The sequence below is a fragment of the Hypomesus transpacificus genome, chromosome 14 (genome assembly GCF_021917145.1).
Source record: "Hypomesus transpacificus isolate Combined female chromosome 14, fHypTra1, whole genome shotgun sequence".
Taxonomy (NCBI): Eukaryota; Metazoa; Chordata; class Actinopteri; order Osmeriformes; family Osmeridae; genus Hypomesus; species Hypomesus transpacificus.
The window spans coordinates 10336777-10359957 of NC_061073.1; the positions used below are offsets into that span (position 1 = coordinate 10336777).

Consider the following 23181-nt stretch of genomic DNA (forward strand, 5'->3'; position numbering starts at 1 on the left):
CTGCCTCACTGCCTCACTGAGCTGCTGCCTCACTGCCTCACTGAGCTGCTGCCTCACTGCCTCACTGTGCTGCTGCCTCACTGAGCTGCTGCCTCACTGAGCTGCTGCCTCACTGCCTCACTGAGCTGCTGCCTCACTGCCTCACTGTGCTGCTGCCTCACTGAGCTGCTGCCTCACTGCCTCACTGAGCTGCTGCCTCACTGCCTCACTGTGCTGCTGCAGCCTGAACACCAGGATGGCTGGAAGCCTGTTTGGTTTAGTTGTTTTGCTATATGAATTAATATTGATTGTGAGCAAAATACTTTTTTATAATTTATGAACTAATGCTTTTTCTTTTTTAATGTGTACTAAATGCAAGTGTTCAAGTGTTGTTTGTACAGGACCAGGAGTTTCTAACGGGTTTGTCTCTGTTGCAGATTCTGACTCTGTTGGAGTCGACGCGCAATGGAACCCATCAAACAGAGAGAAATACTGTAAGTCACATCTTAAGTTTTTAATGGTTTTAGGTTTTCATTTTGTAGAACAATCAGGTTTAGGGATCATTATCCATCAAATGCAGTGAGAATGAGTTATGACTAGTGAGCCTACTCATAACGTGTGTGCAGGAAGGAGTGTAGGATGCATGTGATAGTGTTGGCACTGGTCCCAGTGTGATGTAGCTCTCTGTCGCCCCCTGGTGGCCAGTCCCCAGGCCGCTCGCCCCCAGTCTCAGACTCTGGCAGCCGACGCTCGTCCCAGTCCAGCTGCTCCTCCTTCAGCCCCGACGCCCAGCCGGAGGGAGACAGGAGCCGCCAGCGGCAGGTAGGAACCCTCCTGGGAGAACCCTGCTTGGGGGAACCCTCCTGGGGGAACCCTCCTGGGGGAACCCTGCTTGGGGGAACCCTGCTTGGGGGAACCCTCCTGGGGGAACCCTGCTGGGGGGAAAAACACATCAGTTATTTCGAAAAAGTATTTCTTTTTCATCTCTTTGTCATGTGCAGGTGGAGAAGCTGCTTCGCGCTGTTGCCGACGGCGACATAGAGATGGTGAGTCTTACTGGCACTCTAAACCTCTAACACAACACTGTGTTGTCCTAACACCTCGTCTAAAACCCTGTGTGTGTGTGTAGGTGCGCTACCTTCTGGAGTGGGTGGATGAGGAGCCGGAGGAGGAGGTGGAGGAGGAGGAGGATGCGGAGATGCTCTCTCAGACAGAACTGTGTCATCCACTGTGCCAGTGCCCACGCTGTGCCCCCACTCAGAAGGTCTGATATATGACACACAGCTGTGCGTGACCAGGTGTGTGTGTGTGTGTGTGTGTGCGTGACCAGGTGTGTGTGTGTGACGAGGTGTTTGGTGTGTGCTGTGTGTGTGTGTGTGTGACTCCTGCCTGTGCCCCCAGCTGGCCTGCCTGCAGGCTGGAGGTGTGGGTGTGAACAGCAGCAGCAAGGATGGCTTCACCCCCCTCCACGTAGCTGCCCTGCACGGCCACGCCTCCCTGGTCACCCTGCTGGCACGCCACGGAGCCAACGTCAACGGCCGCAACCGCCACAGAGCCACGCCCCTCCACCTGGCCAGCCAGAACAGCCTCACTCAGGTGGGAGGAAGACCTGCTAGTTATCACCGGGCTGGGGGATAACCTGCTAGTTATCACCGGGCTGGGGGATAACCTGCTAGTTATCACCGGGCTGGGGGATAACCTGCTAGTTATCACCGGGCTGGGGGATAACCTGCTAGTTATCACCGGGCTGGGGATAACCTGCTAGTTATCACCGGGCTGGGGACAACCTGCTGGTTATTACAGTGCTTGGGACAACCTGCTGGTTATCACAGGACAGGGCTGGGGATAACCTGCTGGTTATTACAGGGCTGGGGATAACCTGCTGGTTATCACAGGGCTGGGGATAACCTGCTGGTTATCACAGGGCTGGGGATAACCTGCTGGTTATCACCGGATGTAGAAAACCAGACCATCCTATTGACAACATTTGTGTTTCATGAAACCATCATCTGTGGTGATAATATAATTCACTAAGTTAGCTTGCAAGCTAACGGAAGCTACTCATTGCTCTGTCAGTGTAAATGTTAGGTCAACCTGGTTAGTCATTAGATCTACCTCAGCTTTAATACCGACCCTAGTGGAAGAGCTCCTAGGTGGACCCGTGGGGTCAGAGGTCAACTGGAGCTAATAAAGAAGAGATCTCTAGCATGGCAGCAGTGAGACGCTGACCCTGCGTTCTCCTGAACAGTCCTGTTGATGCACGCTGGTGCCCATGTGACGTGTGGAGCGTGTTGTTGCTAGGGAATGATGATGATGCTGTGTTGCAGGTAGTGACATCACTGCTGGAGTGCAATGCCAAGCTGAACAAGAAGGATCACTATGGCAACACCCCTTTGATCCAGGCTTGTCTCAGAGGTCACCTGGACACCGCAGTCCTGCTCATCCAGGTACACACACACATAACCCTGTGTAGAGTGACTGTGTCTCCCTGTGTAGAGTGACTGTATCTCCCTGTGTAGAGTGATGCTGTCTCCCTGTGTAGAGTGATGCTGTCTCCCTGTGTAGAGTGACTGTCTCCCTGTGTAGAGTGACTGTGTCTCCCTGTGTAGAGTGACTGTGTCTCCCTGTGTAGAGTGACTGTGTCTCCCTGTGTAGAGTGACTGTGTCTCCCTGTGTAGAGTGACTGTCTCCCTGTGTAGAGTGACTGTGTCTCCCTGTGTAGAGTGACTGTCTCCCTGTGTAGAGTGACTGTGTCTCCCCGTGTAGAGTGATACTGTGTCTCCCCGTGTAGAGTGACTGTCTCCCTGTGTAGAGTGATGCTGTCTCCCTGTGTGGAGTGACTGTGTCTCCCTGTGTAGAGTGATACTGTGTCTCCCCGTGTAGAGTGACTGTCTCCCTGTGTAGAGTGACTGTGTCTCCCTGTGTGGAGTGACTGTGTCTCCCTGTGTAGAGTGACTGTGTCTCCCTGTGTAGAGTGACTGTGTCTCCCTGTGTAGAGTGATGCTGTCTCCCTGTGTAGAGTGACTGTGTCTCCCCGTGTAGAGTGATACTGTGTCTCCCCGTGTAGAGTGACTGTCTCCCTGTGTAGAGTGATGCTGTCTCCCTGTGTGGAGTGACTGTGTCTCCCTGTGTAGAGTGATACTGTGTCTCCCCGTGTAGAGTGACTGTCTCCCTGTGTAGAGTGACTGTGTCTCCCTGTGTGGAGTGACTGTGTCTCCCTGTGTAGAGTGACTGTGTCTCCCCGTGTAGAGTGATACTGTGTCTCCCTGTGTAGAGTGACTGTGTCTCCCTGTGTAGAGTGACTGTCTCCCTGTGTAGAGTGATGCTGTCTCCCTGTGTGGAGTGACTGTGTCTCCCTGTGTAGAGTGATACTGTGTCTCCCCGTGTAGAGTGACTGTCTCCCTGTGTAGAGTGACTGTGTCTCCCTGTGTGGAGTGACTGTGTCTCCCTGTGTAGAGTTACTGTGTCTCCCCGTGTAGAGTGATACTGTGTCTCCCTGTGTAGAGTGACTGTGTCTCCCTGTGTAGAGTGACTGTCTCCCTGTGTAGAGTGACTGTGTCTCCCTGTGTAGAGTGACTGTGTCTCCCCGTGTAGAGTGACTGTCTCCCTGTGTAGAGTGACTGTGTCTCCCTGCGTAGAGTGATACTGTGTCTCCCCGTGTAGAGTGACTGTCTCCCTGTGTAGAGTGACTGTGTCTCCCTGTGTGGAGTGACTGTGTCTCCCTGTGTAGAGTGACTGTGTCTCCCTGTGTAGAGTGACTGTGTCTCCCTGTGTAGAGTGACTGTCTCCCTGTGTAGAGTGACTGTGTCTCCCCGTGTAGAGTGACTGTCTCCCCATGTAGAGTGACTGTGTCTCCCTGTGTAGAGTGATACTGTGTCTCCCCGTGTAGAGTGACTGTCTCCCTGTGTAGAGTGACTGTGTCTCCCTGTGTGGAGTGACTGTGTCTCCCTGTGTGGAGTGACTGTTTCTCCCTGTGTAGAGTGACTGTGTCTCCCTGTGTAGAGTGACTGTGTCTCCCTGTGTAGAGTGATGCTGTCTCCCTGTGTAGAGTGACTGTCTCCCTGTGTAGAGTGACTGTGTCTCCTTGTGTAGAGTGATACTGTGTCTCCCCGTGTAGAGTGACTGTGTCTCCCCGTGTAGAGTGACTGTGTCTCCCTGTGTAGAGTGACTGTGTCTCCCCGTGTAGAGTGACTGTGTCTCCCTGTGTAGAGTGATGCTGTCTCCCTGTGTAGAGTGACTGTCTCCCTGTGTAGAGTGACTGTGTCTCCCTTTGTAGTGACTGTGTCTCCCGGTGTAGAGTGATGCTGTCTCCCTGTGTAGAGTGACTGTGTCTCCCTGTGTAGAGTGACTGTGTCTCCCTGTGTAGAGTGACTGTGTCTCCCCGTGTAGAGTGACTGTGTCTCCCTGTGTAGAGTGATGCTGTCTCCCTGTGTAGAGTGACTGTGTCTCCCTGTGTAGAGTGACTGTGTCTCCCTGTGTAGAGTGATGCTGTCTCCCTGTGTAGAGTGACTGTGTCTCCCTGTGTAGAGTGACTGTGTCTCCCTGTGTAGAGTGATACTGTCTCCCTGTGTAGAGTGACTGTGTCTCCCTGTGTAGAGTGACTGTGTCTCCCTGTGTAGAGTGACTGTGTCTCCCTGTGTAGAGTGATGCAGTGGTGAACCTGGCTAACCAGCAGGGGAACACGGCGCTGCATGAGGCAGTGAGGGGGGGCCACCTGGGGCTGGTGGAGCAGCTGCTTGAGGCTGGAGCCCTGGTCCACCTGAGGAACAACAGGCAGAGGACCCCCCTGGACTGTGCCCAGGAGACAGGCGGCAAGGTAACACACACACACACACAGCCATTACATTCTAAACACCAGATAAAGCTACGTGTCTCAGACAAGAGATATCAAAAGTCACTTCTTTTTTTTTTTCATTATTTTTTAAGAACACTGAAATCCTGAGGATTCTTCAGAAAGCGTCTGGACTCTCCCCCGACGCTGAACCAATCAAACTGCTCTCTGTGCCAAAGGGCACTCTGGGTAAGACTGCTTCCTGCCAGTTACTGTTGCTATGACACAATTTCCTGTCTCAATGTGGCAGTAGAAATGGATCAACACGATAGGGAACAGGGACCCTGGTAGCTCACCAGATAAGTGCTATCGTAAAACCTTGCTGTCTTGTCTCTCCAGCTCATTCGTTCGTCCAGAGACTGAAGCCCCAGGATCAGGAGCAGAGCAGGCGGCAGAAGCTGGCTCACTCCATCAGCAGGTGGACAACGCTCTGGAGCAAGCGCTTCTCCCGTTTAACTTCTTTTAGTTTGGGATCTGATATAAGGTTACTTTTACAATGTGGTATGTCAATGTAGCCAAGGTAGATTGGTTAAACTAGTCCTCCTTTAACCTATGTACGCGTCTTAAACTCACCTCAAGTATGTAACAGGCCACCCGTGCCAGCAAAGAGCTGGCTTTTCGTTGGCGTAGCTGATAGTGTTAGCGCTTGAGATGTTGGAAGTGAAGGGTTCGAATCAGGACGAATGTCTGCCGAGTGTACCTCCGATGGGGGCGTGGCCCTGTTACATGATCACAGACCGCTTCTTCAGTCCGACCGCAACACTGTTAGAACTGACCCTCCTGATGCGGATCAGTATTTACACCTCGCTGTGGATAACGGCGTCTGGGTGAAGTGATGTGAATGACGTTTGTTTTTAGGATCCAGCATATGAAGAAAGGTCTTCCCAGAGAGAGAAGTGTTCCCTCTCTGCCCTCCGCTGCTCGCCCTCAGGTACCCTCACCCCTCACACCCTCACACTCCTCACCTTTCCCTCACACCCCTCACCCCACCCTGTGATCTGCTGTTGTTGTTGTTTGTAGCAGAACTTATTCATATTTGGATGTAAGCCAGCTGATATCTGGTCCTCCGGGCGTCCATCCTGGTGTGTTGTTCCCCAGGAGGTTGATGGCCGAGGGGAGAGAGGCAAGCTGAGGAGGGGGGAGACCCTGGAGAGCTGTGGGCCCTTCAGCCGGTCAGGGAGCCCCGTGCAGGGGGCCAGAGACAGGGCCGGAGACAGGGCCAGACCCCTGGGTCGCTGTCACACCGTGGACCCTGAGATGCCTCCCTCCCCACACTGGGGAATCCACGCAGGTGACCCCTTTGTGCAGGACTGGCAAACAGATGGTGGCAAGGTCCAGACCCATACACCTGAGGAGCTGTCTGCTATGAACCCGTCCAGCCAGATCCTTCACACAGACGTCACTGACAGTCCCATCGAGCTCTGTCTTACAGACACACCCAACGAACCCTCTTTCACAGACATACCCAACCAACCCTCTCTCACACCCAACGAACCCTCTCTCACAGACACACCCAACGAACCCTCTCTCACAGACACACCCAACGAACCCTCTCTCACAGACACACCCAACGAACCCTCTCTCACAGACACACCCAATGAACCCTCTCTCACAGACACACCCAACGAACCCTCTCTCACAGACACACCCAACGAACCCTCTCTCACAGACACACCCAACGAACCCTCTCTCACAGACACACCCAACGAACCCTCTCTCACAGACACACCCAACGAACCCTCTCTCACAGACACACCCAACGAACCCTCTCTCACAGACACACCCAACGAACCCTCTCTCACAGACACACCCAACGAACCCTCTCACACAGACACACCCAATGAACACTCTCACACACCCAACGAACACTCCCCTACACACACACCGTACCAGCCCTCTGACACACAACTACCCAGGGAGCCCCTTCCCTCTAACACACCCAGCAACATGAACGGAGAGGGAGAGGAAGAGGGAAAGGAAGACGTCCTCTTGTTCTCTGAGCACACAGACGCCCTGCCTGTGTGGAACTGGCAGGAGAACCCACCCAAAGAAAAGGAAGACTTGGTGTCAGAGACGGCCTGAGGCACCGAGCCTGCAGGGGTACCAGAGCCAACATGGTCACCTGGTTTAGGGAACTGCTTAGGAAGGACCTCAGTTTCTCTGACATCAATTTTCAAAGCACTTTTTTCTTCATTATTTCTTCCTTCACAAAAAAGGGATGCAAAACATGGTCATTAAACTCCATACGAACGTCACTTTGATTTTGTAGATGTTTTTTTTTGTTGCTTACCTATGACAGACTGTACTGTACACAATATTTTTAACGGTGTAGTGACGTGATGTCATTTACACTATGAAAATAATGCTAGTCTTAAACTGTGGTTTGTAGCACAGATCTTTTATTTCATAAAAATTCATTTGATTAACTGGCCTTAAATTTTCACCTAGTCCTAATATTTGATTTCATGTTTTGGTTGCGTTTGTTTACATTATACTACTCAAGGTTTCTTTTGTTTTAATTTGAACATTTAAGGCATGTGACCTCCAGAATAGTGGCATTTTGATGCCTGTGTTTAGAAAGGTAAACATTTAATCCCAGTGAATGTAAAAGATAATTGTAGCAAGTGAGACCTACAGCACAAAATGCACATCTGTTCAGTATGCAAGTAGGTTGTATTACAATGCATCTGATGTCTGATAAAACTTAATTCCTAGTCTTTCACCTGTAGACCTGTGTGGCACCTTGAAACAGACTCACGTCTCTTACCTTTAAAACAAAAAACGGAAGCATTTAGTATTTAGTTGTGGGTGTCCCACATATCTTTGACTTTAAAACACTGTCCTGTCTTGTTTCTGTCCTGTCTGTCCTGTTTGGTGTCTGTCCTGTATGTCCTGTCTGGTGTCTGTCCTGTCTGGTGTCTGTCCTGTCTGGTGTCTGTCCTGTCTGGTGTCTGTCCTGTGTGTCCTGTCTGATGTCTGTCCTGTCTGATGTCTGTCCTGTCTGGTGTCTGTCCTGTCTGGTGTCTGTCCTGTCTGGTGTCTGTCCTGTCTGGTGTCTGTCCTGTCTGGTGTCTGTGATGCTCCTGTGCCATGCAGGTGATCCTGGTTCTCTGTGGAACATCCCCGTGACAACACCCTTGTTTCCCATCCACAGTCTTAAATCTCTCCACACAGTGATGTTGTTGTTGGTGTTGGGACATTTTGCCAAGAAGCTCATTCAGTAAAATCATTAGTGTCCAGACAAGCATCAGCTTTTTGTCTTTTTTTCAAGATTGCTATATTGGTCAAATTACCTGGCAAGTTCAATCACCATGTCTAATAATCTTAATTATTTTTGTACCACAGTGTTTCATTTTAAATGTTTTGAAGATACAGTGAATGTGCCTTATTTAATTCATGTGAAAATAATCTGTTAATAAACTCTATCAAAAGAGTCAACGTCCCAGTGTCGTTATTTGCTGTATGAGTTTGTATGTACATTTAAGAGTTATGTCTGGTTGATTTATTTTGCTTGACTGAATTAATTTTCTTCTTTTCTTTTTTGTATCCGTTTTCAAAACTCTTCTGAATGAGGTTTTGATGCCAGCGGCAGTGTGTAGGCGGGGCTTGACTCCAACCGGAAACTAACCTTCCGAAATATTGTTTTTATCCAGCTGTCCCGCAAGTTCAAGACCGATCATGGATTTTTAAATTTAAATTCAATTCAATAAAAATACTAGGAAGGTTATATTGGGATACAACTGGAGACTTTGAAGTTGGTAAGACTTTTAAGGATGTTTAAATTGTAAAGCGAATGCTGACCAAGGTAGAACAAGGAGCATCAGTGTGGCCCACCCTTCACAAGAGAGCTAGTCTAGCTAGGCTAACTGGCTAGCTAGCCAGTATTTAAAGGCTTCATTAAAATACTTTATGATATAGATGAATATTAAAATATTCTTGTTTACATTCTTTATAGTAGCGTAACGGGTATGCTGACATGTTGTTACCTTTACTTGCTCGGTTAGTTTATAGTTAGCCAGCTAGTGCTAACTCTTAAGCAGGATATATGTGCAGCTAGCTAACGTTAGAGCAAGCTTTTTGCTGCAGATTCAGTTGACATTAGGACTATAGACAATAATGCCTAGCTAGTATACAAATAATGTCTGCGCCTCTGCATGTTTCAGTAAAATGTCAATACAATTTTATATAAAACATGTCAGGGATGTAGCTATCCTGGTTTTCTTAGCGAGGTAGTAGTAACCTAGCTATTTGGTCTTTAATTACTGTCTTCTGTCATATTTATCGACACACCTGTTTCAGGTGAGCTATGTTGCTGGAGGACAATCGACCAGGACATTCCCCAAATAGTTTTGAAATGCAGACAATGTTACTGTAAAGCAACAAAGTGAGTAACTCCCAACATGAATCTGTGCTGAAATCAAAGTTCAGCCACCAATTCTTAAGCATAGATGGTTTAAGCTAATGCATGTAACATCTTGTGGGTTTCTACGATCAGTCATCAGTCAGTGACTCATCATATATTTTCCATCTCTCCTATGTTTTCTTTATTTCCCTGAATCTCTTCCTCTAGGGCGCCATGTCTTCGGGTCACCGGTTGCGAGATGTGGAGCAGCACCACCCTCTCCTGGATGGGGAGGACGTGGGGGCGGTGGGAGGCGACGCCGGGGAGCGTGGCTGGTTCATCCAGGACGGCTGTGGCATGGTGTGTGCCTTCGTCACCTGGTTCCTGGTGCTGTACGCCGACTTTGTGGTGACCTTCGTCATGTTGCTGCCCTCCAAGAACGTGTGGTACGCCGTGGTGAACGGAGTCCTGTTTAACTGTCTGGCAGTGCTGGCGCTGGCGTCACACCTGCGCACCATGCTGACAGACCCGGTGAGGGAACCATCCTCGTACCAGGCGCCAGGCGCTCGTTTTCACATGTGTGTGTGTGTGTGGGGGGGGGGGGGCAGCTGAGTATGCGGCCATTAAAATCATTTTCTTAATAAATTCTTTAGAGGTTTCATGTATAATTAAACCTGAGCCCCAGACTATATATATATATGTATACGGTTCTGATATGGAGAGGGATCTAGACAGAGAAGGAAAATAACATGGGAAGATCACTTAATAAGCAGTCTTTTGGGTCTTTATAGGCTGGTCTGTCTCTAGGAATCCTTTGAGGAAGAGGTCTGGGAACAGATAGATATATATAGATATTCAGGGGGAAACCTGACTTGAGACCAGCTGTGTGTTTGATTCAGGGAGCCGTACCCAAAGGAAACCTGACTTGAGACCAGCTGTGTGTTTGATTCAGGGAGCCGTACCCAAAGGAAACCTGACTTGAGACCAGCTGTGTGTTTGATTCAGGGAGCCGTACCCAAAGGAAACCTGACTTGAGACCAGCTGTGTGTTTGATTCAGGGAGCCGTACCCAAAGGCAACGCCACCAAGAAGTACATGGACAGCCTGCAGCTGAAGCCTGGAGAGGTCATCTACAAATGTCCTAAATGCTGCAGCATCAAACCAGAGAGAGCTCACCACTGCAGGTGAGGGAGGAACATCACAACCTGTGCCGTGCAGAGGCACAACTTACATGTAATGTTCAAGACTCCAGAGACTGGTGTTATTCCTCCAGAGACTGGTGTTATTCCTCCAGAGACTGGCATTATTCCTCCAGAGACTGGTGTTATTCCTCCAGAGACTGGCATTATTCCTCCAGAGACTGGTGTTATTCCTCCAGAGACTGGTGTTATTCCTCCAGAGACTGGTGTTATTCCTCCAGAGACTGGCGTTATTCCTCCAGAGACTGGTGTTATTCCTCCAGAGACTGGTGTTATTCCTCCAGAGACTGGTGTTATTCCTCCAGAGACTGGCGTTATTCCTCCAGAGACTGGTGTTATTCCTCCAGAGACTGGTGTTATTCCTCCAGAGACTGGTGTTATTCCTCCAGAGACTGGTGTTATTCCTCCAGAGACTGGCGGCTCCGACGGCTCGGTCAGTAGAGATGTAAGGTGTGGTTGATGTTGACCCGTTCCCTGTTGTCCCCCTGTAGCATCTGCAAGCGCTGCATCCGCAAGATGGACCACCACTGTCCCTGGGTCAACAACTGTGTGGGGGAGAACAACCAGCGCTTCTTTGTGCTTTTCACTGTGAGTCTCCACGGCTCCCTGATCCTCATGAGCACTGATCACTTGCTATCGCTTTGGGTTCATAAAAAGAACATTTTGAACTTTTATGTAACATTTGTTTTTTGTATGTTCTCAACTGCCTGAAAGCCAGGAACCCTGATTAGTGATTTCCATGGCAGGAGACCAGGTTGGAGACACACTGGTGATGTGGCTAAACTAGGGTAGAGGCTTTTAGGTCTAGTTAGGCTGTGGTTGTTAGTTGTGTGCTAGTTGTAGCATTGCATATTCATATTGTTGTTGTTGAACCAAATGTATGTATGGTTATAGCGTGAGTGATTGTTCCTCTTCTCCTTCCTCTCTGCAGATGTATATTGCCATCATCTCCACCCACGCCCTGGCCCTGAGTGGATACCAGTTTGTAACCTGTGTCAAAGTCCAGTGGAGCGGTAAGCGATATCTCAGAAGAACATTGCAGCTTGCCTGATACACAGTTTATATTTCCTTCTGTTGATAAAAATAGCCGCTTGTTTCAAGTTACATCATGTTTTCCTTCCATTTTAATATCGGCGCACTTGCTAAATATTACTGTACGGCTTTGACGTTAAACTCACAAGTCAGCGTTGCTTGGCACCTAAATGTCATTTTTGAGAATACCTAAAGATCAGCTTTTACGCTTTTCCCTTTCTGCCGACGTGTCTGCTGGTCCGCTGCAGAGTGCAGTGACTTCTCTCCCCCTGTGACGGTGATGCTGATGATCTTCCTGTGTCTAGAGGGCCTCCTCTTCCTCACCTTCACAGCCGTCATGTTCGGCACGCAGGTGCACTCCATCTGCAACGACGAGACGGTGAGGAGACGGTGAGGAGGGGGCCCCATGCCCCCCCCCCCCTGGCAGTGCCACTGAATCTTGCCATGTACCGTAACACATTGTCATCCAAATGTTGCTATATTGATCCTAGGGTAGGATCAATATAGAGATTGGGAATAGGTACAGCAATATGTAGAGTGTGGCCCTCACACAGTGGTGTGTGCGTGTGTGCGTGTGTGTGTGGTGTGTGTGTACTCTGCAGGAGATTGAGCGTTTGAAGAACGAGAAGCCCACCTGGGAGCGTCACACACGCTGGGAAGGCATGAGGAGCGTGTTTGGAGGGCAGCCCTCTCTGCTGTGGATCAACCCCTTCACAGGCCTCCGGCTGCGCACACTTCTCCCCAGGCGCTCGAAAAAGGCCGGGGCCGAGTTCTCCGTCTGAAGGACCCGGGGACACGTCCTGGGTCCACGTCCTGGGTCCACGTCCTGGCTCCACGTCCTGGCTCCACGTCCTGGGTCCACGTCCTGGGTCCACGTCCTGGGTCCACGTCCTGGGTCCACGCACTGGACAGATGGATGGCCAGGGAAACAAGGCATACCAAACTGCATGAACTTGGTGCTCTGGGGTATTCCATCCATGTAGCTGAAATGGATTATAAATCAAAGTATTTACTTAGTAATTGTTGTAGATCAGATGGACAGGAGACTGCCGTGGTGTAGCAGATGAAACCACTACATGCTCCGACGACATTCACTGACTTCACTCGCGTATGGAAGTCAACCAGGAAACAGAGGGAAGCACTTCATACTCAGATTCTTTTGTTTTGTTTCTCCGCTTGTTTGTTGTTTGTTTGATCTCCTTGCTGAGGGGGGGCGCTATTCTGGCTGCACAAACAGAAGAAACAGAATTGAGAGCGTTAAAGAGAGTTCACCACTCATAATGTATGCCTATGATATCATCTTGTTTTTAAGTATATGCTGCTGGAGAATTCTATACCCCCCAATCTGTGTGAGTGTATCCTTGCTGGATTTGTCATTGACCTCAGATAGATGGTAAATCTGTTTAGAGAAGTGGATGAGATCATGGATCACAGCTACAGCTGCCTGAATGGATAATAAAACACCAGAATCAGCTGTTCTGAATCAACAAGAAGCAATCTTGAAGAAACTTTTGTGCTGTTTGGAATCTTTGCTGTGAATTAGCTGGTTTAAATAGGTTTGACCTTGCTTTTCTATTGGAATATACTGTATGATTGTGTGTGTGTGTGTGTATTACCTCATCACAATCACTGAAATTTCAGTTCCCTGCATTGTTGGGACATAGTTTTATGTCATATATCCGCTTTCTCAAGACCAAAAACTGAACCGTTAACACTTGGAGGTCCAGCTGACTTCCTGTGCTTGGAGGTCCAGCTTCCTGTGCTTGGAGGTCCAGCTGACTTCCTGTGCTTGGAGGTCCAGCTTCCTGTGCTTGGAGGTCCAGCTGGCTTCCTGTGCTTGGAGGTTCAGCTTCCTGTGTTCTGTGCTGCCCTGTCACTTGTGTCCAGTGGAAACACCCCTCACAGAGTCTCTCCTGGTTTCTGATCTAGTCATTAACCGTTAACATGTCTTCAGGATTTAAGTGCAAGGAAGCTGAATACATTGTCCAGGAATGTTTCTCAAGTAGAAAAGTTTTAGAAAAGGTTTTGGACTATTTTTCTGTCTTTTTCCTTGTTTTCAAATCATTTTTCTGTGGTTTTGCAAGCATTGTTTGAATGGCTATTAAATGAACTTCATTGCTACCTCTAATTATCCTTATCTGATTGTAGGTATTACTGAGACTAACCCTATCCTTTGAACAAGCCACTACAAGGTACCCAATAATAAACTGAGACACATCTATGTGACCAACCAGTCTTATGTCAACTACTTTGGATATCACTAGTCTAACAGAATGTGATAGACCATTATTTCAGTTCAACATAACATTTACCTATCACACTAGGCCTGATCAGTGAGCACATGTAGCATTGATAATGACACAGCAGGGAAGTATTTGAACAGGCCTGAGGCCTAACACCAGCTGTTACAAGACCTAGCTGTTCCCATCCCTAACCCACCACCACAGACTGGGTTAATCATTTCCTGTCCAACTCCCTCTGCCACACATCACTCACCTAGACTCTACTGAGACATGATCATGGCCATGTGGTGCTGGCTGCTGTGTGCGGTTCTGCTGGTCCTGCCCGGCCAGGCTGGGGGGGAGGAGCCCTTTCCCAACCCCTCGGACCAGAGCCTCTTCTGGGGAGCGGACCAGTACGACTTCTCCATCGTGGTCCCCGCGGCTGGCCTGGAGTGCTTCTGGCATTTCGCTCATCATGGGGAGCGGTTCTACCTGACGTTCATGGTGAGTCAGGAGTCGCCCGACCTTACTGGTGCATTCAAACACATTGTTTGACCATCGAGAGACTGTAATGACTTTAACACTAAGCTGTGAGATGTAGTCACTGAGTCAAGAAAGCAGGCACCATATGGCGTGCACACAGCTGCCCTGAACCGCACAGTGTTGTACAATATTTCGGGGTGTTCTCAGAGTTTATGATGAAAATTAATTCAGCCTCATGTACACTTCAATGTTTGTGTGGTGTGTGGTTTGTGTGTGCGACACCTTGTGTGCTTGAGTGTGCTGTTGTGTATGTGTGTGGTGCTTTATGTGTGTGTGCGTGTGTGTGTGGGGGGGTTCTGTGTGTATGGTGCTGTGTGTGTGTGTGTGTGGGGGGGGGTGCTGTGTGTGTGTGTGTGTGTGTATGGTGCTGTGTGTGTATGGTGCTGTGTGTGTGTGTGTGGGGGGTGCTGTGTGTGTGTATGGTGCTGTGTGTGTGTGTATGGTGCTGTGTGTGTGTGTGTGTGGGGGGGGGTGCTGTGTGTGTGTATGGTGCTGTGTGTGTGTGTGGGGGGGGTGCTGTGTGTGTGTATGGTGCTGTGTGTGTGTGTGGGGGGGGGGGGTGCTGTGTGTGTGTATGGTGCTGTGTGTGTGTGTGTGTGCGTGTGTGTGTGTGTATGGTGCTGTGTGTTCCTCCTTCCCAGGTCCAGTGGGTGACAGGTGTTGGCCATGACAGACACCTTTCAGTCACTGTCAATGCTCCCAGCAGCCTGATTGTGGGTCAAGCTGATGACGCTCAGGGTCAGATCAGCTTTGCAGCTGAAGAAACAGGTCTCTGTGTTAGAACCATCCTACACCCCGAATGAATACCTAGCTCCAAACCTAAACACAGTTTTGGAGTGTACCTCATTAATGCCTTCATGCTGTATGTTGTCTTGCAACGTGGACTCTACAATAGTTTGTTTTGAATTCCAGGTTTCTATCAAATGTGCTTCAGCAACTTCCACAACCGTTTTGGCAGCATGCAGGTGTTCCTGGACTTTGGTGTGTACTATGAGGGCCAGACAAAGAAGGAAGAGGAGGCCAAGACCAAGGAAGAGCACAGCAGAGACTTGAACAGCACGCTGTCTTCTATTGTGGTGGGAAAAGAAACACGTCCTTTAGTTGGACATCGTCCATGTCACCAAACTGTGGTTGTGGTCTGTTTAACATCTACAAAGCACAGGGTGGTGTCATGTTCTGTGTGTGAACAAAATGCACTGCAGCGTGACACATTCAGAGTAACCTCAATGAATTTTCATGCACAGTATTGACAACTGCGCATTATCAGTTTGGAATTTGTGTTGACATGACAACCTGTCTTCTCTCGTCTCACTTCCTCTACACCATCAGGGGACCTCCCACCGGGTGGAGAACTATGTCTTCCACATGTTCCGGCACTACAACTTTGGCCGGATGAGAAGAGGAAAAGACTTCTACCTCCTGCTGTCGAACAACACGTACGTGACCTGGTGGTCTGCAGCGCAGAGTGTGGTCATCGTCCTGGCAGGCTACCTGCAGCTGCTGTTCCTCAAGAGGCTGTTCCACACCAAGAACACCACGGAGACAGAGAAACCCCGATGCTGAGGCCTGACTGGGACCCAGTCAGGTTCCACCCCCAGAGAGATGATAAGGAGTTCCCCTCTAGACAGATTCACTACCCAGAGCTGATATTGGCTAATTGGTTTTGTTGCTTTTCTTTTAGTACCATTAATACTGTAGTACAATAATTGAAATTCAATAAAATATCATACTTTTGACTAAACATACAAAACATAAGTACAATGCCTCTTTTGTTCTGAGTTTGCATGACGTTTACACACAGTACAGTAGCACACCACTGATTACAGCTTCAGTGCAGTTCTGGGATCACGGGAAAGTGAGTGGTTAATCATTCTCCTTGTCTCCATATCTTAATAATCAGCATAAGACAACACTGGCTCCCTCCATCTTCTCTTCCCAGTGAGAGCAGCCAGTCAGTGTCTGGATGCAGACCATGCCAGTTGGACTGTGGTTCCCTGCTCTCCTTCTCCTCCTGAGTCATGATGGCACCGGGCAGAAGACAGAGGCACGTCTGGAGCCCGGCGCGTTCAGAGGGTCCGACCAGTACGACTTTGCCATCGTGGTTCCAGCCTCCGGACGAGAGTGCTTCTGGCACTTTGCCCACCAGAGTGGCAACTTCTACTTAACCTACATGGTAAGTACTGGCCTGTATGTGCGTCAAGCATGTGTACCGTTTGTACAGAATGCGTTTGGCCAGAGACGAGTGAATCCGTACAATATCATGAGATAATGTTCTTATGAGTTTGTCGAATTTGGTCCAACAGTGAAAGACTGTCTGACCTACACAATTTGGTCTCCTTGGGCTTATCAGCAGGACTTCCAGTGTGGGTGATTCTAGCCCTCCTCTTCTGATCTTACCCTTAACAATGTGTGCCAAGTTTAACACTTTGCATTCCTGTAAAGGGAAGATATAAGGGAGGAGAGGAGAAATGTTATGGAAATATAATAAAGTGGTTCGGTTACCTAAAGGCTGTGTGTGTCTGTATCTGTGTGTATGTGTGTACATGTGTGTATTTGTGTGTAGGTGCAGTGGGTGACAGGGATTGCCAGTAACCACCAGCTCTTTGCCACTGTCACCGCCCCAGATGGCTCCCTCATGGCCTCTAGCAGCAACACCCTCGGTCAGATCCACTTCGTCACTGAAGTCACAGGTATGGGCAGTCATTCATTTAATCTGAGTTACTCTTAACACGCGCATCATAAAAATATATTAGAGTTCTTAAAATATTGACTGATTGGTTGTGGCTGTGTTGGCCTTACTGAATAAGTCCAGACTACATTCAATCTGGGGTCCTTTCAATAGGTTTCTATAAGATGTGTCTGGGCAATTACAACAATAACTTTGGGGGAATGAGAGTCTTTCTCAGTTTTGGAGTTTTCTACGAAGGCTTTGAGGAAGCCAGGAAGGAGACAGAAGAAGGATACAGAATCCTTAACAGCACTCTGTCCAACATTGAGGTATCAAAAAGAGATGGGAGGTTTTCTGTCAAATCAATTTGAACAAATGTCTCGGGAATGTCTTTGGGAAAAAGATTTGTTTTTTCATTCCAGTCCGTGTTGTAAAAACCCTGACTGAGTCTGCGCATCTTGCCTAGGAGAGCACCAAGAAGTTGCAAGGACATATTTACCAGATGTGGAGGCTCTACAACTTTGCCCGAATGAGGAGAGGAGCGGATCACTATCTCCTGCTCTCTAACTTCAACTACGTGACGTGGTGGTCCGTGGCGCAGAGCGCGGTCATCGTCCTGGCAGGCTTCCTGCAGCTGTTCTTCCTGAAGAGGCTCTTCCACACAGACACCAAGAGACTGCGCTGCTAAGGCATCTAGCATAGGAGACAAATAGCATTTTGTTTTTTCATTTTTGTTCATGTTTAAAGAACAATAATTATTGTTTCAATGGTTAAAACAATAAAAAGAATCGCCATCGCCACTACACCGTGTGATCGTTGTGGGAAGATTGTTAACAAACAAACAAAAATTATATATTTTTAAATATAGCGACACTACTACCTTGTGACGATGTGATCATTCATAATTGTAAGATGGTTGGTTTTAGAGCAACAATAAATACTTTTCATAAATATATGATGCAGTCACCAAATTAAAAAGTATTGATTTACTGTTCTATTGATTTGTTGAGGTGGAGGACATCTTAAGTAAAGCTTGGAATACCAATCAGGTAAGGCAGCAGGACTGATCCAATCAGGTAAGGCAGCAGGACTGATCCAATCAGCAGTGTGAGAAGCAACCTCTGCACGAGACCCTTCATAGACATAATAAAGCCATTGACAGGAGGCGGAGAGGTCGTCTGGAGCTGCTCTCTGATTGGCGGAACGATGGCTGCTGAGAGGAACTCGTGTCATCATTTCAGTCCAGTCATAAAATAACCTGCAGTACCACTAGTCTTTCTTATACTGTACTCAATTTGTATTATTTTGACGTCTTCTGAGGCTATACTGAAGCTGCCGTTCAGTGTACAAGACGTACAAAAACAGGTATGTTAATAATTAAACAGTTTTCAGAGTTTTGAAAGCAAAGATCTTTTGCTTTTAAATATTATTCAAAGTAAATAATATATTGAGCTATATATATACTGCTATAAACATAAATTGCTTTTTAAATTGAGTATTCTATATTTTCCCCACTTATGTTCTTATAAGAAAGCTAGTTTTAGATACCGTACAACAGGGCTTCGTTAATTTGACAGGACTTGTAGACATCTCAACATGCTTTGAGAGAAAGCTGACTGAACAGTTTTATATAGCAAGTTTTAAATAACAAAAAGCAGATGTTGTCACAAGCTAACTGTAGTTGCTTTAAGTTTAAAATGTTTCAGGTCTTCTTGGTTATTTTTTTCGTAAATTGTAGAGGGAGCACATGTAAGCGTTTCTAGCAACTTGCTCAGGAAATGGAAATCAGTTCCGTTATTGGTTATAAGGAAGTTGTTAGTTTCATATAAGATTTTTTTTGACGTTACTCGGGTTTACCCATAGAGTTAATATAACAATAATATGTGTTTACCAGGGATTCTCTAACATAGTGTGATACTGACATTCACAGTTTTCAGTGTCATTCCGGAATCTTTGTCATACCCATTTTATTAAGGGATGAATCGGTCACGGTGTTATGAAGAAAGTTCTAAACAGACTCTTAAGTAAAAATAAATAAATAATTGTAGACATTATATTGTATGTTTTAAATATATATATTTTTATATTTATTTATATATATATTTGCTGTTTCCTTTTGGTTCTCTCTGTATCTGGCCATAGACAAGTCAAACTCGGTCCATATTCTGCTTCCCCTCATTCATCTCTCCCCAGGCAGACATGGATATTATTGAACCCATCTTGTCCATAGCGGAGAAGCTCTATGATTTGTGTCAGAAAGTGAAGGCCAACAAGGAACGCTGTCAGCGCTTGGCCGCTCGTGTCTCTGCTCTGGCAGAGCTGGTTAGAGTGATCCAGAAGAGTGGCTTTGGACCAAACCCTGACATCGTGAAGAAAGGTCTTAACGAACTCAAAATCACGCTCGAGTCCGCGAAAGGCTTGGTCCAGAAATATGTTGACTCTCGTTTCCTGAAGCGCATCGTGCGGGCTTATGACCACGGAGAGGAGATTGGAAGTTTGAACGAGCGGCTGAACGACGCAGCCCAGGTGCTCTCCCTCGCTCTGCAGGTGGAACAGAGGGATAGGCACCTGGACAGTTTCAGGGAGGAAACTAGGAGGACACAGGATGAGAAAGACACCATGGTTGACCGACTGGAGCTGGAGAAAAGTGAGTTTACTTTTACTAAACTGTGTGGAAAGTTGTTTACTCAACCCAAAGTGTAAGCCATATAGTAAAAACGATTTCACATGTAGATGTGGTTTGTCTTCACGGTCATGGTCAAGTCTCTCAGTACATCACCTCAAGGTTTGACTGGTTGCATTTTCAAGGTCATGTGTATTTATACCACAGTGCTACAGACAGTGGAGGACACCAAGGAAAGCGTGGACGCCACTCAGAAAGATGTGCAAGATATCAAAGCCATGCTGGAATCCTGTACGTATTGTAACTGCGCTCCATAGACCTAGCGAAAACATTTCTTGCTAGCCATGATGTATGGGTAATCTTTGGTAACATTTCAGTAGACCAACATAGCTACAGTGCTGCAGTAGATGCTGTGTTTTAGAACAGATTTAACTGTGTGTATTAGAATCCATTGATCAGAGTCAAGCCTCCTTGGTTTCTATATGTTTATTGTTGCACCAACCAAAGCAAATTCCTCATACTTGTAAACTTACCTGTCAATAAACCAGATTCTTAGATTCAGATTCTCTTTTATGTTCATACGTACTATATTCATTTGTGTTGTCTGATTCTTATTTGCAGTGAAGAAACCTTGCGTTTCTCCAAACATCCGAGAGATCAAACCAGAGGAGATCAGTTATGACCATCCTAAAGAGCCCTTCATGACTTCAGCCTGCTCACAGGTCTTCAAAGGAGAGTACAATAAATTTACAGTGGCTATCAAAAGATACACCAACCCAATGTGTAACACCCCAAGGTTTGTGAACATGTCCTGACAGATCAATACGGTTATGAATATGCCAGCATGTGAACACAACAATGTTTTAATAGTGATATACAAATTACATCTAACTGCTTTTTTTCCTAACTGTCGTATACATTTTTTTGTCGTATATCATTTTTGTGTGTGTCCGGAATAAATAAATATAATAATAATAATAAATCCCTCCCAAAGTCAAATAAGAAGCATCTTTCTAAAGGAAGTTGAAACTATGAGGCGCTTTGAGTCACCGAACATCCTGCGGATGTTTGGCATCTGTGTCCAAGACGGTGAGGAAACTACATAACGACTACAAGACAGGCATCACATGATCACATGGCATCACACGGCATCACATGTCCCGCCCCCCTCCTGCCCCCCTCCTGCCCCCTGCAGGGCCGTCCCCAGACTACCTGATCGTGATGGAGTACTGTGAGAGGGGCAGTCTGAGGCAGGTGCTGGACTCCCAGTCTAACTTGAGCTGGTTCCGCAAGGCTCACATGTGTAGAGGAGCAGCTCAAGGCCTTTACAGGTAACATGTTAATCACAGAAATGTAGCTGACATGACCACCTAACTGCAGGAACAAGCCCTGCTCCTGTACTCTGAGCACTAAAGGATGGTAAAAAGTTGTCAGAAGATGAAGTAGGATAAAGCTACCAGTCCGTAACTTCCATTCGGTTCACTAGTACCATAGTGTTCATTTACCGTACACCTACTGTATACCTCGGGGGCGGAGCCAGAAGAATCTTTTTGTGTAGGCCTAAAAAATATGGATAGGCATCTTTTCATTTTTTTGCAATTTATTTACTTTACAATGTGCACCTGGTGCATCATTTTTCAGAGATATTTTCATTCTTTGGGTAGGCCTTAGAACAAATTCCGTAGGCCTGTGCCCGTGGCTACGCCCCTGGTATGCCTACTCTAAATATGTTTTCCATTTCACTGAAATGATTGGAGTGCTCATGTACGTTAAGCTAGATGTTTTACCCCTGCAGGTTGCACCAATCAGAAGAGAAATTCAAAGTGCACGGATGTATCAGTAGTAGTAAGTTCCTGGTGGCTTCTGGATATATTGTGAAGGTACGGGCATAGACACAACTCAGGTGTCTTCAACTTTCTGCTCTGCTGCGTGCTCGCTCACCTGGCCTGTCTCTGACACACACCTTGTCGTCTGCGTGGGTTTCAGCTTGGTGGCTTTGAGTTGGCAAAGACAGAGACGTCGTTGAAGAAATCGAAGACCAGAAAGAGCAGCATGCTTTGTTACAGCTCCCCTGAGCACCTGGAGAGCATTAACTGTCCTTACACCAAGGCCTGTGAGATATACAGGTCAGCACGCTCTAACACTGTCCTGTCCTTACACCAAGGGCTGAGAGATATACAGGTCAGCACGCTCTAACACTGTCCTGTCCTTACACTAAGGGCTGTGAGATATACAGGTCAGCACGCTCTAACACTGTCCTTACACCAAGGGCTGTGAGATATACAGGTCAGCACGCTGTAACACTGTCCTTGCACCATGGGCTGTGAGATATACAGGTCAGCACGCTTTTACACTGTCCTTACACCAAGGGCTGTGAGATATACAGGTCAGCACGCTCTAACACTGTCCTGTCCTTACACCAAGGGCTGTGAGATATACAGGTCAGCACGCTCTAACACTGTCCTGTCCTTACACCAAGGGCTGTGAGATATACAGGTCAACACGCTCTAACACTGTCCTGTCCTTACACCAAGGGCTGTGAGATATACAGGTCAACACGCTCTAACACTGTCCTTAGACCAAGGCCTGTGAGATATACAGGTCAACACGCTCTAACACTGTCCTTAGACCAAGGCCTGTGAGATATACAGGTCAGCACGCTCTAGCAAAGCCAGACACAGATGAAGGATCGAGTGAGTGGGGGTGAGAGAGTGTGCAACATTAAGTGAATTAATTCTAATTAAATACTTTATGAATTAAATTGATATCTGCTCTGCTCGTTTTATTTGACAGCTTTGGCATTGTACTGTGGGAGATTGCAACCCGCATGATTCCATTCAAAGGTATATGTATCATATTATTGTATGATTGTAAAAATAGTGTAGATGACTACTGGAAATGTTTCAGTTTCTTGTGGTGACTGTCTCTTCAAAAATGTAATTTCAGATGCCTCAGTTGAGGATATTTACCAGAAGGTGTGTGTTGACAAAATGAATGAGCCACTGCCTGGTGATTGTCCTGAGGATCTGAGAGAATTGATCGACGCTTGTCGCTCCTATGATGGCTTCTTCAGACCAACAGCTGGAGGTGACCCAGGATGGGATGTTTCTAATAACAGAAAAAAAAATGTTGTTACATGTTTCTTAAATGCTCTTTGGTCTTGGAATGTAGAAGGTATATTTTAATTGTAAAGGTTAAATCATGCTGTTGTGTTCCACAGTGCTTGCAGACAAACTTCTTAAAGTCTTAGAGAATCTCGAAAACTGATGCAAAGGATCAACATTTCTCAAACGGCTGGAGCTGGATGAGCTGGGAAACAATAAACGAAGATAAATTGCAATGAAAGCAATGTTAAAGAAAGATAAATAATGTTGTCTTATCTGAATATTATGCATACACGTTCAAATTTTACACGTATGTTGCCCAGAGTGCGAATTATACAATGATAATCGGGGTCAATTTATTCTCAAGGGCGTAAAGTAATATTTACGATTACAGGTAAGAACGATATATAAATGTATCGACCACCGATCTCTTATTGATATGTATTCAAGGAGGATTTAGAATACCTGTTGAGGTTATACCGTCAGTGAAAATATATTTTATGTTAAAGCACTTGTTTAGCTCCATACTTGTCTGTTCACCTTGTCTGTCAGCACAAACTACGTGGCTTGATGATTGTGCAGCATGTGATACAAACTACACTATGATTCTTTAAAAAGATTTATTCAAACCACTTTGTT

The 23181-nt window shown here is 47.0% G+C and overlaps 5 protein-coding genes across 8 annotated transcripts in view; all 5 read left to right on the top strand.

Moving 5' to 3' along the window:
• ankrd27 (ankyrin repeat domain 27 (VPS9 domain)) overlaps window positions 1-6892 on the top strand; it is a 36363-nt gene extending 29471 nt beyond the window's left edge. Inside the window, exons 19-30 of the mRNA XM_047033504.1 lie at window positions 417-473; window positions 685-801; window positions 981-1025; window positions 1109-1243; window positions 1381-1575; window positions 2307-2426; window positions 4622-4795; window positions 4906-4999; window positions 5150-5228; window positions 5669-5741; window positions 5909-6354; window positions 6754-6892. Coding sequence (XP_046889460.1) covers window positions 417-473; window positions 685-801; window positions 981-1025; window positions 1109-1243; window positions 1381-1575; window positions 2307-2426; window positions 4622-4795; window positions 4906-4999; window positions 5150-5228; window positions 5669-5741; window positions 5909-6354; window positions 6754-6892 — 1674 coding nt within the window. The remainder of the gene's footprint in view (window positions 1-416; window positions 474-684; window positions 802-980; window positions 1026-1108; window positions 1244-1380; window positions 1576-2306; window positions 2427-4621; window positions 4796-4905; window positions 5000-5149; window positions 5229-5668; window positions 5742-5908; window positions 6355-6753) is intronic.
• Window positions 6893-8416: 1524 nt separating this feature from the next.
• On the top strand, window positions 8417-13510 carry LOC124477223 (palmitoyltransferase ZDHHC7-like). 3 transcript variants are annotated; one of them, XR_006957093.1, is made up of 9 exons: window positions 8417-8568; window positions 9110-9194; window positions 9381-9683; window positions 10211-10335; window positions 10842-10938; window positions 11282-11363; window positions 11631-11761; window positions 11985-13151; window positions 13200-13510. XR_006957093.1 is itself a non-coding variant. In XM_047034890.1 (8 exons), the coding sequence occupies exons 3-8, from the start codon at window positions 9387-9389 to the stop codon at window positions 12162-12164; spliced, it is 912 nt and encodes a 303-aa protein (XP_046890846.1). In that variant the 5' UTR covers window positions 8417-8568; window positions 9110-9194; window positions 9381-9386; the 3' UTR covers window positions 12165-13510. The 3 variants fall into 3 exon arrangements, 1 of the variants encoding a protein (XP_046890846.1); XR_006957094.1 differs by having other exon boundaries at window positions 11985-13103; window positions 13152-13510; XM_047034890.1 differs by having other exon boundaries at window positions 11985-13510.
• A 352-nt stretch (window positions 13511-13862) lies between these two features.
• Window positions 13863-15879, top strand: LOC124477227 (transmembrane emp24 domain-containing protein 6-like). Its single transcript, XM_047034898.1, has 4 exons — window positions 13863-14108; window positions 14789-14915; window positions 15060-15223; window positions 15477-15879. The coding sequence occupies exons 1-4, from the start codon at window positions 13896-13898 to the stop codon at window positions 15708-15710; spliced, it is 738 nt and encodes a 245-aa protein (XP_046890854.1). The 5' UTR covers window positions 13863-13895; the 3' UTR covers window positions 15711-15879.
• A 139-nt stretch (window positions 15880-16018) lies between these two features.
• Window positions 16019-17686, top strand: LOC124477229 (transmembrane emp24 domain-containing protein 6-like). 2 transcript variants are annotated; one of them, XM_047034900.1, is made up of 4 exons: window positions 16019-16320; window positions 16711-16837; window positions 16990-17144; window positions 17282-17686. In XM_047034900.1, exons 1-4 carry the CDS (start codon window positions 16111-16113, stop codon window positions 17501-17503), a joined length of 714 nt encoding a protein of 237 aa, XP_046890856.1. In that variant the 5' UTR covers window positions 16019-16110; the 3' UTR covers window positions 17504-17686. The 2 variants fall into 2 exon arrangements, with proteins under 2 accessions (XP_046890856.1, XP_046890857.1); XM_047034901.1 differs by having other exon boundaries at window positions 17074-17144.
• A 302-nt stretch (window positions 17687-17988) lies between these two features.
• Window positions 17989-23174, top strand: LOC124477219 (mixed lineage kinase domain-like protein). The gene is made up of 11 exons (XM_047034880.1): window positions 17989-18180; window positions 19009-19462; window positions 19646-19729; window positions 20060-20234; window positions 20433-20527; window positions 20634-20769; window positions 21234-21318; window positions 21425-21564; window positions 22232-22281; window positions 22385-22525; window positions 22659-23174. The coding sequence occupies exons 2-11, from the start codon at window positions 19015-19017 to the stop codon at window positions 22703-22705; spliced, it is 1401 nt and encodes a 466-aa protein (XP_046890836.1). The 5' UTR covers window positions 17989-18180; window positions 19009-19014; the 3' UTR covers window positions 22706-23174.
• The last annotated feature ends 7 nt before the right edge of the window (window positions 23175-23181 follow it).